Consider the following 14,756-nt stretch of genomic DNA (forward strand, 5'->3'; position numbering starts at 1 on the left):
CGCGCGCAAAGAAAGAACTTTGTAGAATTAAAACAGGAACGAATGGCGTCACGTTTCTAATGAAGAACTTGCCAGACAATCCAATCAAACTGGGCGAAACCGGAAAATTGTTTCAAGTGGAGCGTATGCTTTTAGGGCTTGAATGTGACTACCGGTACTTTGGAAGATAATTGAAAGTCTGTCTTTAAATATTTCTTGCTACATACTTGAAACGGTACCTCACTGTTTCAATATTTTTTTTCGTAACTTTTCTCACGGATACTCAACTCTGCTATTATATATTTTGGAATAATTCAAAGCTAAATAGTATTTGATAATCGACAGTTTGGTTTAACTGATTTGTTCACACTTGGGTTAACGCTTCTTGCTTATCCTGCACCAGAATTCGAAGTTACTCGACCATTGTTATGGAAATGCAGTGAGTGAAGCAAATAGGTGTTTTTGTTAATTTATTCTTTACAATCACCTTTTTATTCTACAAGGTTTTGTCATACCGAAAAATCATTTCGTCTGATGGTCAGTAACATTAAAGGCTTGGCATGTTATTTTTGTCTAATATATACATTTTTAGCCAAGACTAAAATCAGAGCTCCACAATTCCCATTTTTTAATAAACATTTATACAAGGCTGCTTATTGTATAGCATATAATCTAAAAAAAGAGCAAGGCTGATTTCACGGTCAGGGAAGTATATTTTCCAATATTTCGAAAGGCACGGCCTTTCTTCTTCAGGGTATGTTTGAGACTGACCCTGTGGCAAGATACGTTACAATTTAAACAGTTACAATAGATACCTGAAAAAAGGCTAAAGTTACATAAACAAAAACGTTACAATTTGAAATTTGAAAATACAACTGGTAAATAGGTATAAGCTAACGTTACAACGTGGTAGACAAAAACAAAATACGTAACAATGAGTTAATTACATAACTTAGGAAGATGAAAGACGGGAAAAATGTTCATGTTTCATCTCTCCTATTAAGACCTAAGGGTTCAATAGTTTGACCTCTGTCGATGAGGTATGCCTCTCTAGCTTTGCGTACACTGTCACGATTAGATTTGATGAGTTCGAGGGGAATTAGTAGCATGTCAGAAGCGCTATGGTCGTTAGAAAGAAAATGTTCTGAAACCGTGGTGGGTTTGGAACTGTTTGTTTGTTTGTCGACTGGTCTACGGTGTTCGTTAAAACGGTCTTTAAGTCGTCGTTTTGTTTCTCCTATGTATTGTTTGTGGCAGCGGTTGCAGTGTATCATGTAAATAACGTTTTTAGAGTTACAGTCTATATGATGAGTAATATGTCTAGTTTCGCCGGTAGAGTGAAATGTGTAGCTGGTACGTCCGTCTGTTATGTAGTTGCAAGTTAAACAGTTGTCCCCACATCAAAAAGATCCATGGGGTAGGTTGTTTTGTGTGGGATTACGTAGTTTGGCGCTAACAAGTAAATCACTCAGGTTGTTGGTCCGTCGGAAGGCAACAAGAGGTGTGGCTTTGAAAACGTTTGCGCAGCGGGGAGATGAAGATAGGATGTTGAAGTGTTTGTGAATAATGGATGATACAGAACGAAGGGCTGGATTGTATGTGACGACAAGGGGTACTCTTATAGGTTGGTTGGTGTCGGAGGTGTCTTTCGTAGCTATAGCGTCGGAACGTGGGATGCCGTTAACACGTCCTATTTCTTGGTTGAGGAATGAAAGATTGTATCCCCGTTTGTTGAGATAGGTTCTGAGTTCGTTTGTTCGGAGTTTAAAAGTTTCGTCAGAAGAACAAATACGTCGAAGTCTGAGAGCTAAGCTGAATGGAATGGCTCTCTTAGTGTGTCTGGGATGACATGAAGATTGTAACAAGTATTGATGTTTGTCAGTAGGCTTAGTGTAAAGGTCGGTAGTGATAGTGCCGTTATAGAGAGACACACTGACGTCCAGAAAGGGTATAGATGTGAGAGAATAATTGGATGTGAATTTAATAGTGGGGTGAATGTTATTGAGATAAGTAGTGAAGGTTTGGAGGTCGTCGAGAGTGTGTCCATATCATGAAGATGTCGTCTATGAAGCGCCAACATATGTATGGTTGAAATGGAGCACGTAGTAATGCGTCCGTCTCAAATTTGGCGAGAAACAAATTGGCGTAAGAAGGAGCCATTCTGGTTCCCATAGCAGTTCCGTGAGTCTGTAGATAGTGTTTGTCGTTGAACGTAAAATTGTTCATGGTAAGGATCATGCGTATGAGGTCACATAAAGTTTCGGAACTTATGGTAGAAGGGGTGCGGTTACGTGTTTCGAGGAAGTGTCGACACGCGTTGATGCCTTCGTTATGAGGTATGTTGGTGTAGAGAGAAGAAACGTCCAGAGTGACAAGAATGGCGTTATTGGGTAATTGTCCGAGTTGTTGGAGTTTGTTAAGGAAGTGTGTAGTGTCTTTTATGAAGGATTGTGTAGTCTGTACCAGAGGTTTGAGGTGATAGTCTACAAACTGAGAGATGCGTTCTGTAGGGTGAGAGTTACTGGAAACAATGGGACGTCCGGGGTTACCTTGTTTGTGTATTTTGGGTAGTATGTAAAATCGTCCGGGTTTGGGATCAGTCAGTATTAAAAAACGTTTAGTGTGATCGTCAATAATCTTGTCACGGTGCATGCGTTCTACGTAAATTCGTATGCGTTTTTGAATGTCAGTGGTGATGTCTTTGTCTAAGGTTTTGTAGAATTTAGGGTCGTTTAATTGTCGTGAACATTCGTCAATGTACCAGTTACGGTCCATAACAACTACACCGGAGCCCTTGTCTGCTGACTTGATGACAATGTCAGTGCGTCTGCGGAGACGTTTGAGAGCATCGCGTTCGCGTGTTGTCAAATTGTCACGTGCAGGGGCTGGTGTGACATTGAAAAGGTCATGTTCCACGGCGTCTAAAAAAGTGTCGAGTGCTGGGTCCCTGTGGGGGGGAGGGGTCCATGTACCTTTGGGACGAAATGGGTTAAGATTGGTCTGGGGAGGGTAGTCATGAAAAAACTCAAGGAGTCGCATACGTCGGCTGAACTCAAAAAAATCAGCTTGTATGCACGTAATAACCTTATGAGTTCCTCGTCCATTCTGCAGTGATATATATTTTTAATGCATGTGCAGCTAACTGCTCATCAACATTAACAATGTAATACAGAAGGCAAAATTTTATCAATGCTGGTTTGTTGTATCAGAGGACAGTTTTTCGTAATTTTCCTTTCACCGAGGGCAAAATTAGGCGTCGTTCACACTTGGTGCCCGGGCACCGGTACGAGACTGTGCCTTGTTCAGACTCCGGTGCCCAGTACCTTGTCAGGACATTTAAATTTTCGCGTATTTCACGATGAATCGAAGGCACATGTATTTTTTAAATGTACAAATTCCACTTGCTTCACTGTTCGATCAATGTTGTGTTTATCTTTCATCAAGTTTTGCACTTGACCATTAACTTCTTTCTTTGTTGCTATCCCTTCCACGTTTTCCTGCACTCTAACGTCACTGTAAGCGTCGATTAAACCATCAAGAGCAGGGATTTGTGGGTAAAATAACTGCTAGGAGTAGGACTTTGTGGGTAAAGTTCTTGGGCACTCGCTAAAATCGTGTGCAGACTTGTGCCCGTGCCCGATTCAGTGCCCGAGTACAAGGTCTCCACCTTGAACCCGAGCCCGAGCACCGTGCTCAATTATTGGCACGGGCACTTACAAAACGTTGTGTTCACATTGGTGCCCATCAGGCACTGTGCCCGCGTACAATGCATGCCCGGGCACCAACTGTGAAAGACGCCTCACTTACTCCCGATTGGTCGAGCGGCGAAAATACTCCCTTCCATCCTCGTTCCCAGAGCCTACGATCTTTTGGTCAGCAGTTGGATCGTAGGCCCTGGTAACAGCCGTTACCGGATGTCGTGAATTTTACGACATCAGGTAGCGCACGCTCAGTGTGATAAATTACTATTGCGCTTGCTCAGTATTAGGAAACCGGAAACATTTTGTCGAAGGATCGTGAACACAACGAAAGAAGGTTGTAAGGGTGTTCTCATGGCCAATTTAAAAGAGATTTTAACTACCCTACCCATCGCTACTCTGAAAAAGCACAGCCTACGTCTTCGATTAACGGCTTTCAGGCGTTTTTTTAAAATAATTCAACAACTTTTTCGTTGTGGATACAGTCGTGGTTGTATTTTTACACCCGTCCCGGTTAGTACTTTTTACTATGGTCTTGATCTTCGCCTTGTAATGCAAATGACTTCGGAAAAAAGTCAACTAGATTTTTGAAGAATCAAGGAAAAATTACTCAGAAGTGGAACTCAAAACCCGAATTAGTTTGTCTCATCTATCGTTAAATTATTGGAAATGAAACGTGGCAAGAAATTTTTTAGTGGTTTCTTGTACATGTTTCACTGTTGTATAAATTTTATACATTCTGCACCGCTATTATCTTAAGTTGTTGTGGAATATTGTTATCGGACTTGCGCCTTGTGTCATTAATGTAATGTTTAAAATACGTTCCATAACTGAGGCAGATTGTTGATGTCGAAAAATCTGTGTGTTGTTTATATGAAAGGGGGAAAATGGAACCCACAATGCTGCTATCTTAGTTCAAAGACCAACCATTGCCATTCAGTGAATGGCTCGGGTATCTTAATCTGTCTTTACATCTCCGTGTTCTGAGATCTATTATCTCAGATAAAAAGCTTACCAGCTTTGTAACATCTGTAAAATATGAGTAAAGATCAACAATGACACACTGTTATTATTTTAAAATCCCTAAAGATCAGATGCAAATGATTATTTTGTTTCAGTGGTCAAACAAACTGCAGTATAGTTTTGTTTCTGGTTACCCAATTTAAGGACCCCAGTCATTTTTACTCTCTCTCAGAAACCACAGGGTAAAAGTGGGGAGAGAATGGGGAGGGAATCCTATGGGGAGAGAATCGTACTCACAGTGATGGGGGTGATTCTAATACTTTTTAGCATTTGGTTCCTTAAGATGTTTAAAACTGAAATGATTAGCACTGAATAACACCATCAATTTCCTTTGTTGTTCTCATAAAAAATAAAATAAAACATGTTTATGTGACATTGGCAGCTACAGGTAGGTTAAACTAGATCAAACAAGTCTATTTGCCACAGAGGCATTTTGGTAGTATCCTTTACAGTGGCCAAACACTTGCTCTGAGTCTTTCATAGGGTCAGAGAAGTTCCCCACACTACTAGAAAAAATATGAGACCTGCCATTGGGGCTTTGCTAGTCCATTTGAAACTCTAAAATGTGAAAAAATGTTATGTACTTAGATAAAGAGCTTAAAACAAATTTATTTATACTAGCAAAATTTAAAAATTGTTATAAGATAGAATGAGTTATAATAATAAAAAACAAATTCAGATGTCTTAAAAAGTGTCTAAGAAGCATCAATTAAAATACTTAAGGACAAAACCAACTAAAATTGGTAACAGACTTGAATACAAAAGAACTAGAACCTTTCAATTATGGGACAGCCTTCTTTCTGAGATGGGTGTCACTTGAGTGTAGTAACTGTTAAGCACAGGGAGAAAATTCTTCATCTAGAAACAACTTTTAAAACTAGTAAGAAGGATCGATAGCTCACAGAGAAAGAGGCAAACAGATGGGATGTACTCTAATAAGTGGGTAGGTGTCATGCATGTAAAGCACATGTCAAAGGACAACAACAACAATAAAAAGAAACAAATTAAAGCCAGGTAACCCTTGCAGTGGCAAAGTCACGGATGTATCCTTCCTCTATCCTTCCTCTGTGGTGAATCCGGAAAAGCCACAAATGTATCCTTCCTCCATGTCAACAGGCCATCAGGGGTTGTGATTTGAGGAAGTTATCAGTTCAGTTATGTTGCTTTTAATTCTCAACAGAAAAATGGGATGCCATTTCCATGTGACTCAGAAAGGGTGCAAATCGCATGTGAGTTGTTGATTGAAAGTGATTATTTAATTGGAAGTTAATGGATTGTCCAGACAAATTCAGTATTAAATAAGACTTACATAAGTCCCTTAGTCCTAATTCTTATTCCCTTGAGGGAAGCCATATTCATTCTTAAAAGCAAACAAATGCACTAATTGGGTGAACCGGTGGAAGCGAGAGGAACGTTTAATCAGTGCAAGAAAAATCCAAGAACAAATCTTTAATTTGCCTTTTAGCTTCTGTTTGCTTAGCCTCTGATCGGTGAGTTGGTAGAGCTTCTGTAAGGTTTACACTTATTTATTTTATTTTTATTTATTAAATCAATTCCAAATTACATTACTTTGCAAAGGACAATCCAATGAATCTGTGGTCAGCTTAAAACAGAATATGAGATTCCTTGTAATAAACCGCCTAATACATCACAGATAGATACTTGTGTTATTACCAACAAGGGAAACTTCAATTTTTCTCAGCATTTTATCACTCGGGCCGTAAGGCGGACCGAGTTAAGGTTTCGGTAGCATTATCAAATTCTTTTTTCTTTTTGGGGTCGCGATGGGCCGAGAGATAAGACTTCGGGCCACGAGTTATTGTTCTCGGTCTTGTTTTTTGTACTCGGCTGATACGAGTTACGTTTTCTGTCGTGTTATCAAATTCTTTAAATTCTCGGTAGCGTTCTTTGTTTTCGGGCCGTGAGGAGTGTTTACAATATGCGAGCCAGACGTGCAAAGAACAAAACATGCGAGGCATGCGAGCCATGAACAACCCCAACATAAACTGCTAACCGTTAAGCTAACCGTGGAGCTATTTAAGCTAACCTAAGTGCTATTTAGGCTAACTGGAGTGCTCTTTAGGCTAACCGGAGTGTTTTTTAGGCTAACCTGAGTACCTCAAGGTTAGTTTTGTTTAACCGAAAATTTGGCAACTCAGTCAGTCTTTGACCTCGCGGGCCAAGGTAGGTAAAGATGTCTCACGTTTACTATAGAAAAACACATTCAGTGTAGAAACGGTTTCTGTCTTCAAATGAAAGGTGAATAACAAATGCTTTCCCCTGAATTTCATTTAAAAATATAAACAGCGAAACATTGAAAAACGTACGCGTGATACGTAACGTTACTCTAGATCCGGGGGGGGGGGGTACTCAACAGATGCTTGGGTAGGGAGGTGCGGCCCGGGGGTTCAAACCCTGACTCTGTTTAAGACACAATTCTCCGATTTTCCCTATGCCGTTTAACACAGAATTCAAAATTTTCAGGCCCTTTCTAAGACATTTAACCCAAAATCACACCCTGTTTAAGACTAGAATGAAATAAGAATACGCTAGTTTCTTAATGTATTTTAATGCATTGGCAATCAAAATCTGTTTAAGCCATTAGGTCATGTCGGGATACCCTGTTTAAGACAGAAAGTGATGAAATAGACACCCCGTTCAAGACAAAACACCCTGAAAACCATACCCTATCGGGCCGCACGTCACATAAGGGAGTACCCCCGGGTCTAGATCATACCGAAAATAACGATCCATCATTGACACGGCGTCACATACATATTAGGACCGTACAAATGGTTTCTGTCTCTAAACGAAAGGTGAAAACGTAAGGATTAAAGTCCGGGGATTATAAAAAGCATTCGTATGACAAATGTCGTTTTCCCCTGTACTTCATTCTGACTGCAAGAAATGCAATTCTATCTGGTGGTTACTTATTGCCTCACTATATCTCTGTATCTATCTATTTGGTAGCCTGCGAGCAAGCTCTCTTGGGGGTGGGGGGCGGGAGGGGGAAAGAGGATCCACCCCCAAGAGAGCTTGCTCGCAGGCTTTGGGGGAATTGGCGATGCTGGAGGTTATCACTGTTATAGACTGCAAGCAGTCCCGTTCTGGTCAGTCGAGATGGTGCGCTCACAGCGCAGCGCTCGGCTATTTCGCGCAACCTCTCGACTATCCAGAAAGGGACTGCTTGCAGTCTATCACTGTTAAAAGATTGCAGGCTTTACGCACCACAAAGTCAAATATGGCCCGAGTATAAGCTGGAAACAGCTTCTTGTTATTTGTGTGCGACTGTGTACAGTACTCCCGAATATTATAAATCGAAATGTTGTGTATGTTTGGCCGTAAGCGTGTTTCTGGGCAACGGAATAAAGCCGAGTCAGAGGCACTTACCTTCGAAATTGAGAGCTACATCAATCCTGACTTGTGCTAGTACAAAAAGAGTATGGTTTACTCTTCGTTCAGTTCTTCCGATCCTCTGAGATCCCAATGATCACTTGGCTTTTATGGAAAGCTAGCTTATTCAGTTGGAAGAATTGAAACACTTAGCAAAATATTTCAACATCCAGTTTCCGAAAATATTTCAGGCGTCTCCTTTGATGAACTTTTATCCAAATCGCTAATTCTTTGCGCTAAACAGAAAGTACTTTTCGTCTATCGACAAAATGTTTACATTAGTTGTTCCTTATATAGCACGATTTCAAGCGTCTCACCGGAAGTAAAGACCAATGCGCAGAAGCGTAGACTTTTTCACCTTATAGCGCATCGGGTTTTCGACAGCCAATGAAAAAAAGATATTTTTGGATGGACCCAGGGCCACTCGTTCAACAAATTATAAAAAAAAAACGTTGGGGTTTTGGCCGGACGAGAATGACTCGCTTCTGATTAGCTGAGCATGACAGTTTTACATTTTGTTGGTTTCTGCATTTTGTGTTCCAAAAAAAAAAAAACCAATAAGTTCTTTGAGGTTCTTTGAAAGGTTGACTCTTGAAGCCGGGTTGTTTGTACCACAAATACATGGAAATCAAGTGCTGCAGCTAGGAAGGAAATTCCTAGAGGTTAATTTTCGTGTCTCTTAGAAAAAACAGAAAAAGATTATTTGTGTCAAAAGCTAAAGACTCGGATCGGATTGATTTTATTTTGTTTGGTTGGGAAACTGAAATCGTTCATGGCGTCCAATTGCTTTCAACGAACGATAATCGAGCATGAAAGTGTGCTTTTGATGGGAGGAGGGAGCAGGAAGAAATTACTCCGCAAGTTCCTTCTTTGGATCCACCGTTTACTATTTTAGCTCAGAATCATTTTTTTTTTAAATAAAGCAAAGTGGAATGAGATTAGAAAATAAAACTCCCAGGGAAATAACGAATATGGGTCGAAAAAATGAGCTCGAAAGACTGCTCTGAACTTAAACAAGTTGCAGTGTCAACACGACAAGAAAAAATATATATCTTGCAAACAGCAAAGTTTTGTCAACAAAATCACATGAAAATTTGGAGAATAACCAGTCCTTTATTCGATTGCTGATTTTTTTGGTTCGTTTACGACGTTAAGGTTACTCCAAACCTTCGAGGGGCTATTTTTCGATCAAATTAAAGTTAATTACTTAAACTTACATTTTCAAAAACAAATTATTTAAAATCTTAAAACACGCGCGAGAACATTGAGAAAATGGTATTTTCGTAAAAAAGTTAATAAGTTTTCAAGGTGACATAATCTCTGTGAGGCGTGGACTTTTCGCGGCAACGGCTTCATTTCAACTTATTAGCATTTTTTGTTTACACTCGAGTTTGAGTGCTGTGGTTTTGGAAATAGGCAAGTCAATTTCTTATCACTTTGCATCACAGAAGGTGCTAAGTATCTTGAATCTTCCTAGACCAGTGAGCAATGTTTCGTGGACTGCACATACGAAGGCTCCTGAGAAAGCTGTTAACGAGCTCCTCGAAAGAGAACTCAAAAACGCGATGCTACAACTGAAAAGACACAGGCGTACTTCTTCTGTTCACTGATTCAACTTGAAAAGTGGGAAACTCCTATCCTTTTAATGCTATAAATGTAGTTTAATTGATATTGAAAGCCTTATATATTCTATTTTCAATCTTGTATAATAGAATGTTGATTTGAACTTCATTTTCATCTGAAAAATTCAAGCGAGTTTTTTTATTATCTTGCACGCATGGAAATTAAGCGTCAGTCATTAACGTGTAACCAAAAGTTTGAAAATTCATATCTTTTGAACTATTAAACGAAAGAAAACCATGCTTTAAAACGTTGTTTAATGAACTATTTGAAAACGTACTACCGAAAGTAGCTACACGTTTAGTTTTTCCTACATCTCCAGTGTGCGTATCTGCCTCTCTGTTGATACGTGTTACGTGATACTTAAGATTCAAAATGTTCAAAAATCTATAGCTCGGGTTTGAATCATCGTAAAATTCTCGTTCTTGCACCAAAATAAAGCTATTGAAATTTTCTATGAGATGCAATGAAAGATTATTATGCGCGTTTGCTTTTTATTGAAAAATATTCGCATAAACTTTTGTTTCCGGTTTTGTTTACAAGTTCACGATTCACGCTGCGCACTTGTACTTTTTACTGATTTCACCTTGAAACTGCGCAACTCTTATGTTGTTATTGCTGTAAATGTACTTTCATTAAATTTAAAAACCTTATATTTTGTAGTTTCAATATTCTATAAAAGACTGTTCATAAAAACTTCATTTTTAATTGAAAAATGGAACCGAGTTTTTATCATGTGGAAGGCGTATGAAATTATGCGTACTCATTAACGTGTAACCCGGCAAAACGGTTTAAAGAGTCGTATCTCTCGACATATTCAACAAATAAAAAATATGAAACCATGCTTTTAAACCTCATTTATTACATCGTTGAGCCTGGTTAAGTGTAGGAGATTTCCTTTGGGGGTTCTAGTATTCTTGCACATCTTGGATTGTAAACCAAAGTACGCTCATCAATTCGAAGACTTGCAGTGTTACTGAACACAAACAAAACTTACCCGATAGCTTTCATGTCGGCCACTAGTGCCTCCCTATGATGCTACATTGGCGCTTGCTTGTCGGTTTATCTTCTTTTCTTTTCGTTTCTTTTCTGTTAAACGTTTTTTCCCCTAGGTAATACCGAAAACGTACTCGCAGAAGCTAACTGGGAAAAACATGACTGAAAAACTATAACTTTCCCGCGAAGCACCATTTTGCTTCCTGTGAACGTCAGGGGTTCTACTATGTTATTGGCTGGCGGCTCACAGTGTGAGCCCGGTGTTGACATAATTCTCCGAGAAGGCGTGACATGTTTCTAAATCTTTAGAAGGCGAAAACTCGCAATACGATTTCTGCAAGATGCCTCCTCTTCAAACGAATTAATAGGGTATGTAGAATTGACGAAATTTCGTGAAATTTGGCCCGAAAGTTAACTGAACAACGAGGAACAAAAGGGTGTCGGCATTTGTTTTTAAATCAAATACTTCCCTCCTGGCGGCCTCGGAAAGCAACACGTTTGCAAATTCTTTTTTACTGGAACTTGACAGATGTATTTAAAGAAAACCAATAGGAATACAGGGAAATGCTCACACCCTTTGAGAGATTGATGATTTGTGATTAACACTGTGCAGCTACATTTCGTCAGAGATCACGTCTGATACCCGATTAATTCGACGGAATGGCGCTCTGTCATTTTACTGTTTACCGGCTTCCTTCGCCTTAGCAGAGGAATAACCAAAATAGCTTATAATTTTATCGAATTCTGCATTAAATAAGCTTTTTATCGATATACAGATTGTGGTGGTTTCCTAAAAAACAACGCGCGTGGTCACTTCGAGAGGAAAAATCCAACGTTTCATCGCGCCGGATTAGAGTCTGAAAATAATTTGTCTTCAAGATTCGGCCGCTGTTTATGAAGTGCCGCCTCTAAAAGCTGCTAAAAGAGTCGATTTGTTTCTCCCGCCGCGAGTCGCCTTGCTCTTTCTCCCGCTGTTTGACGGTAAAATTGGACGATATCAGAAAATAAAACTCCAAGGGAAATAATCAACATGGACCCAAAAAATGAGTTCAAAAGACTGCTCTCAAGTTAGCAGTGTTTAGCTTAGGCTTAAGTTAAACGGCGTGTCAAAACTGCATCAGTCTGAAATGTTCAGTAACACGACAGCCTTTTCCGCGTCCTTGGTGCATTGCATTGTTCGAACACTGTATTTCAGTTTCAATGTTTGTGTTTACTGAGAGGCGCTGAATGGCGGCATTCGAGTGACAATATGACCCAATATGGACACTTGTGCATAAATCAGGTCAGGAACGCAGCAAATCTAACGAATGAGAAATCACGAACAAATACAATGTTTCATACATTGCCTTCGAACACTTAAAAAGTTGCAAACGAGAGGCAGAACCATGCTCGCTAACGCAAGACTTACAAGCAGTTCTTACGTTTGACGCACTGCACCACCAAAAACGCAAGCGCCAGGGCTAATTTCCTTGCATTCTTTTTCCGCTCTTGCTTATGTTACTCGTTCTTAATTTAACGATTTATACCAGTACTAATTGTTGCACTTGGAGTTATGTTCACCTTGTAAGCTAGCTGATTTTTTGGAGTTAAGGGAAAACTGAGTTGTTTCTTACCTCCAAATACTGGGAATCTTGTGCGAGAATCTTGTCGAAAATCTAACTTCAAGGGTCCGTCATCTCTTATGCATTTCATGTCAGAATCGTATTGATTTCATGTGATACGGAAATGTCACAAGGGTCCCATTTTGTGACCACAAAAAGCGTCGCCCAGCTGTCTACTGACTCTACTCGAACGTGATACTCTTTCAATCAGTTTTTAGCCCTTTAACAGTCACGGAAAGCAAAATGAGTTTTAACTCTTCAGCTTTTGAATGAAAATCCGATCTAAGATCATTCAATTGTAAGTTATTGAGCAGAATCTCCTGTTTTTCAGTGTGTTGTTTCCTTTATGTTCAAATTCTCAATATTTTGTAATAACAAAACTGGTTTTTACTTTCTTTAATCCGTAAAACGCTTAAATGTTAGCGGGTTAAGTCAAACTATTTCGCTAGGATAGCCAGGTATTTTCACAAGTTTTGTCTCAGCTGTTTCAAAGTCAGGCCCATTCGGTGGACCTTTATTCCGTGGTCCCCTTGAATCATTGTCAGACGATTCTGACATAAAAATGAGTATCGTGTTTGCGATGGGACCACAAAATAAAACTTGAGCACACATTCTTTAGATATCTTGTTCATGCCACACGAGAAGGCAAGCTGTTAAGACACTTAATTAACCGGAATAATAATGCAGTGGTTATTTGAGCTTAGATTCTCGACAAACAGACAAAAAACAGATCCCAATATATCCCATTGTTTAGAAGTAAAAACCAAGTTAGTTCTCCCTCGATTCTAAGAAATTAGCAAGCGTCAAGTGCAAGCATTAGAGCTGAAGTCAATTGTTTAGAACGAGTAAGCTACACATCAGCGAAAACAAAACGAAAGGGAGCTATTAAATCCTGGTGCTTTCGTTTGTGGTGGTACTTCCAAACCGATTTTATTTAGCTTAAATTTCAAGGGATCAAGTCAAACTTTTTCCCTAGGACAACCAGATCTATTTTGCCTCGAACTGTTTCGGAGTCAGCCCCATTCTGTACATCCAATATTCTGTTTGCGTGTTCCAGGTGACTGTGGAGACAAGGTTCACTTTGCACCTCTCGCAAACACTGGCAGACGCCAAGTTTGCGCTTTAAGAAAGCGCGCAACAAGATGAGAAAAAAATGAATTCAGATCAAATTTCTCATACAGCTGTATGGTAAAGATGTACTCAACTTATGCATGGTATTTCTCTGGATGAATATGGACAACAGCCAGTTTCAAAACCTTATCGCAATTGGAATTTAGTGTGGCGAACCATAAGAGGTAGTCATCAAGCTCAACTGAGTAGCATCTTAATCATTGTATTATCGTCAAACTGAAGTTATGACAATCGCACCAGAACACCTTTCTACTAGTTTAACATAAAGCCTTTAAATTTCTTTCTCTTACATTGCTTATGTTGATTTGCTTTTTTTGCTAACGAACGCAAAGAAAGAACAATCGTTACAGACGTTACGTTTTTAATGAATAACTAATGCAAGGCAATCCAATTAAACTAAGCGAAAGCGGAAAATTGATTTCATAAACCGACGGGTATGCACTAAGTACTTGAACATCTATTATTGTGGGAAGCTTATTTTAAGCTCTGCCCTTGCGGGTTAACACTTCTTGTTACTTACTCCTTCAGCCGTGACGCCTAAGATGATTTCATCTGATTTAATTGCGGTAATCAAGGTTCTATCGTTTCTAAAGATCGTCCGTGTATTTAAAAACGCTTTGCAGACACAGAAAAATCATTCGTCTAATGTCAGAGACATTATTAAAAACATTTCAGGCTTGGCGTATTATATTATTTGATTGCCTTCGGCACATGTTTTGCGCTATTCGTCGCCTATGGACAGTCTTGGACAGTCTTGTGACAGTCTTGTGAAATATCATACCAAACTTTTTCATGCTACAAGGTGGGTAATACTATACATAAAAGATCAATTCAGTGGAATTTTTCAGCCCGACTCATTTGCAAGCGCTTGACTTTGTGCTCTTGCTATGACCAAATTTTCATTAACAACATGCAGGAACGGTTTGAACGAACGAGCTGTTTCAAATCAACTGTAGTTTGAATTTTTATAGGCTATCGCTTTTACTGTTAGCGCGGATCTATGTTCAAATTATAAAAAGCCAATAAGAATCGAATTTTAATTTCAACATTGATCCGCGCTAAAAATGAACGAATGAATGCATTCTTTGAAACGACTAATGGGTTCAATTTTCAAGTCTAGGGGGGATACGCTGGTTCGACTGTAAACTTGCTGGTAATTTTTCCGGATCTCTCTTGTGAAAGACCTCGTGCCAGGCGTCACTTGAACGTGTTAAATACAAAACTGCATGCAAGGCTGGCACAACGGCAAGGGGCAGATTTATTAGTGGCCAATATTTCGACTAATAGAATTAGTCTTCCATAGGGCCAGAGCTGT

General features: G+C 39.4%; 2 protein-coding genes across 7 annotated transcripts in view; one reads left to right on the forward strand and one right to left on the reverse strand.

Annotated features, from left to right (window-relative positions):
• Positions 1-13,777, reverse strand: part of LOC146452471 (polyunsaturated fatty acid 5-lipoxygenase-like) — a 51,710-nt gene extending 37,933 nt beyond the window's left edge. Inside the window, exon 1 of one of the 3 annotated variants that reach the window (XM_085097866.1) lies at positions 13,732-13,777. In XM_085097866.1, coding sequence (XP_084953992.1) covers positions 13,732-13,733 — 2 coding nt within the window. In that variant the 5' untranslated portion in view covers positions 13,734-13,777. Of the gene's footprint in view, positions 1-12,322; positions 12,445-13,731 lie in introns of those variants that run through there. The other 2 variants (XM_085097865.1, XM_085097864.1) reach the window with 2 other exon arrangements.
• Positions 1-14,756, forward strand: part of LOC146452470 (hemagglutinin/amebocyte aggregation factor-like) — a 119,272-nt gene that overhangs the window by 58,688 nt on the left and 45,828 nt on the right. The gene's annotated exons all lie outside the window — the stretch shown is intronic.

This window comes from Pavona decussata, unplaced genomic scaffold (genome assembly GCF_977016875.1).
Source record: "Pavona decussata unplaced genomic scaffold, jaPavDecu1.1 SCAFFOLD_368, whole genome shotgun sequence".
In the NCBI taxonomy this organism is placed as follows: Eukaryota; Metazoa; Cnidaria; class Anthozoa; order Scleractinia; family Agariciidae; genus Pavona; species Pavona decussata.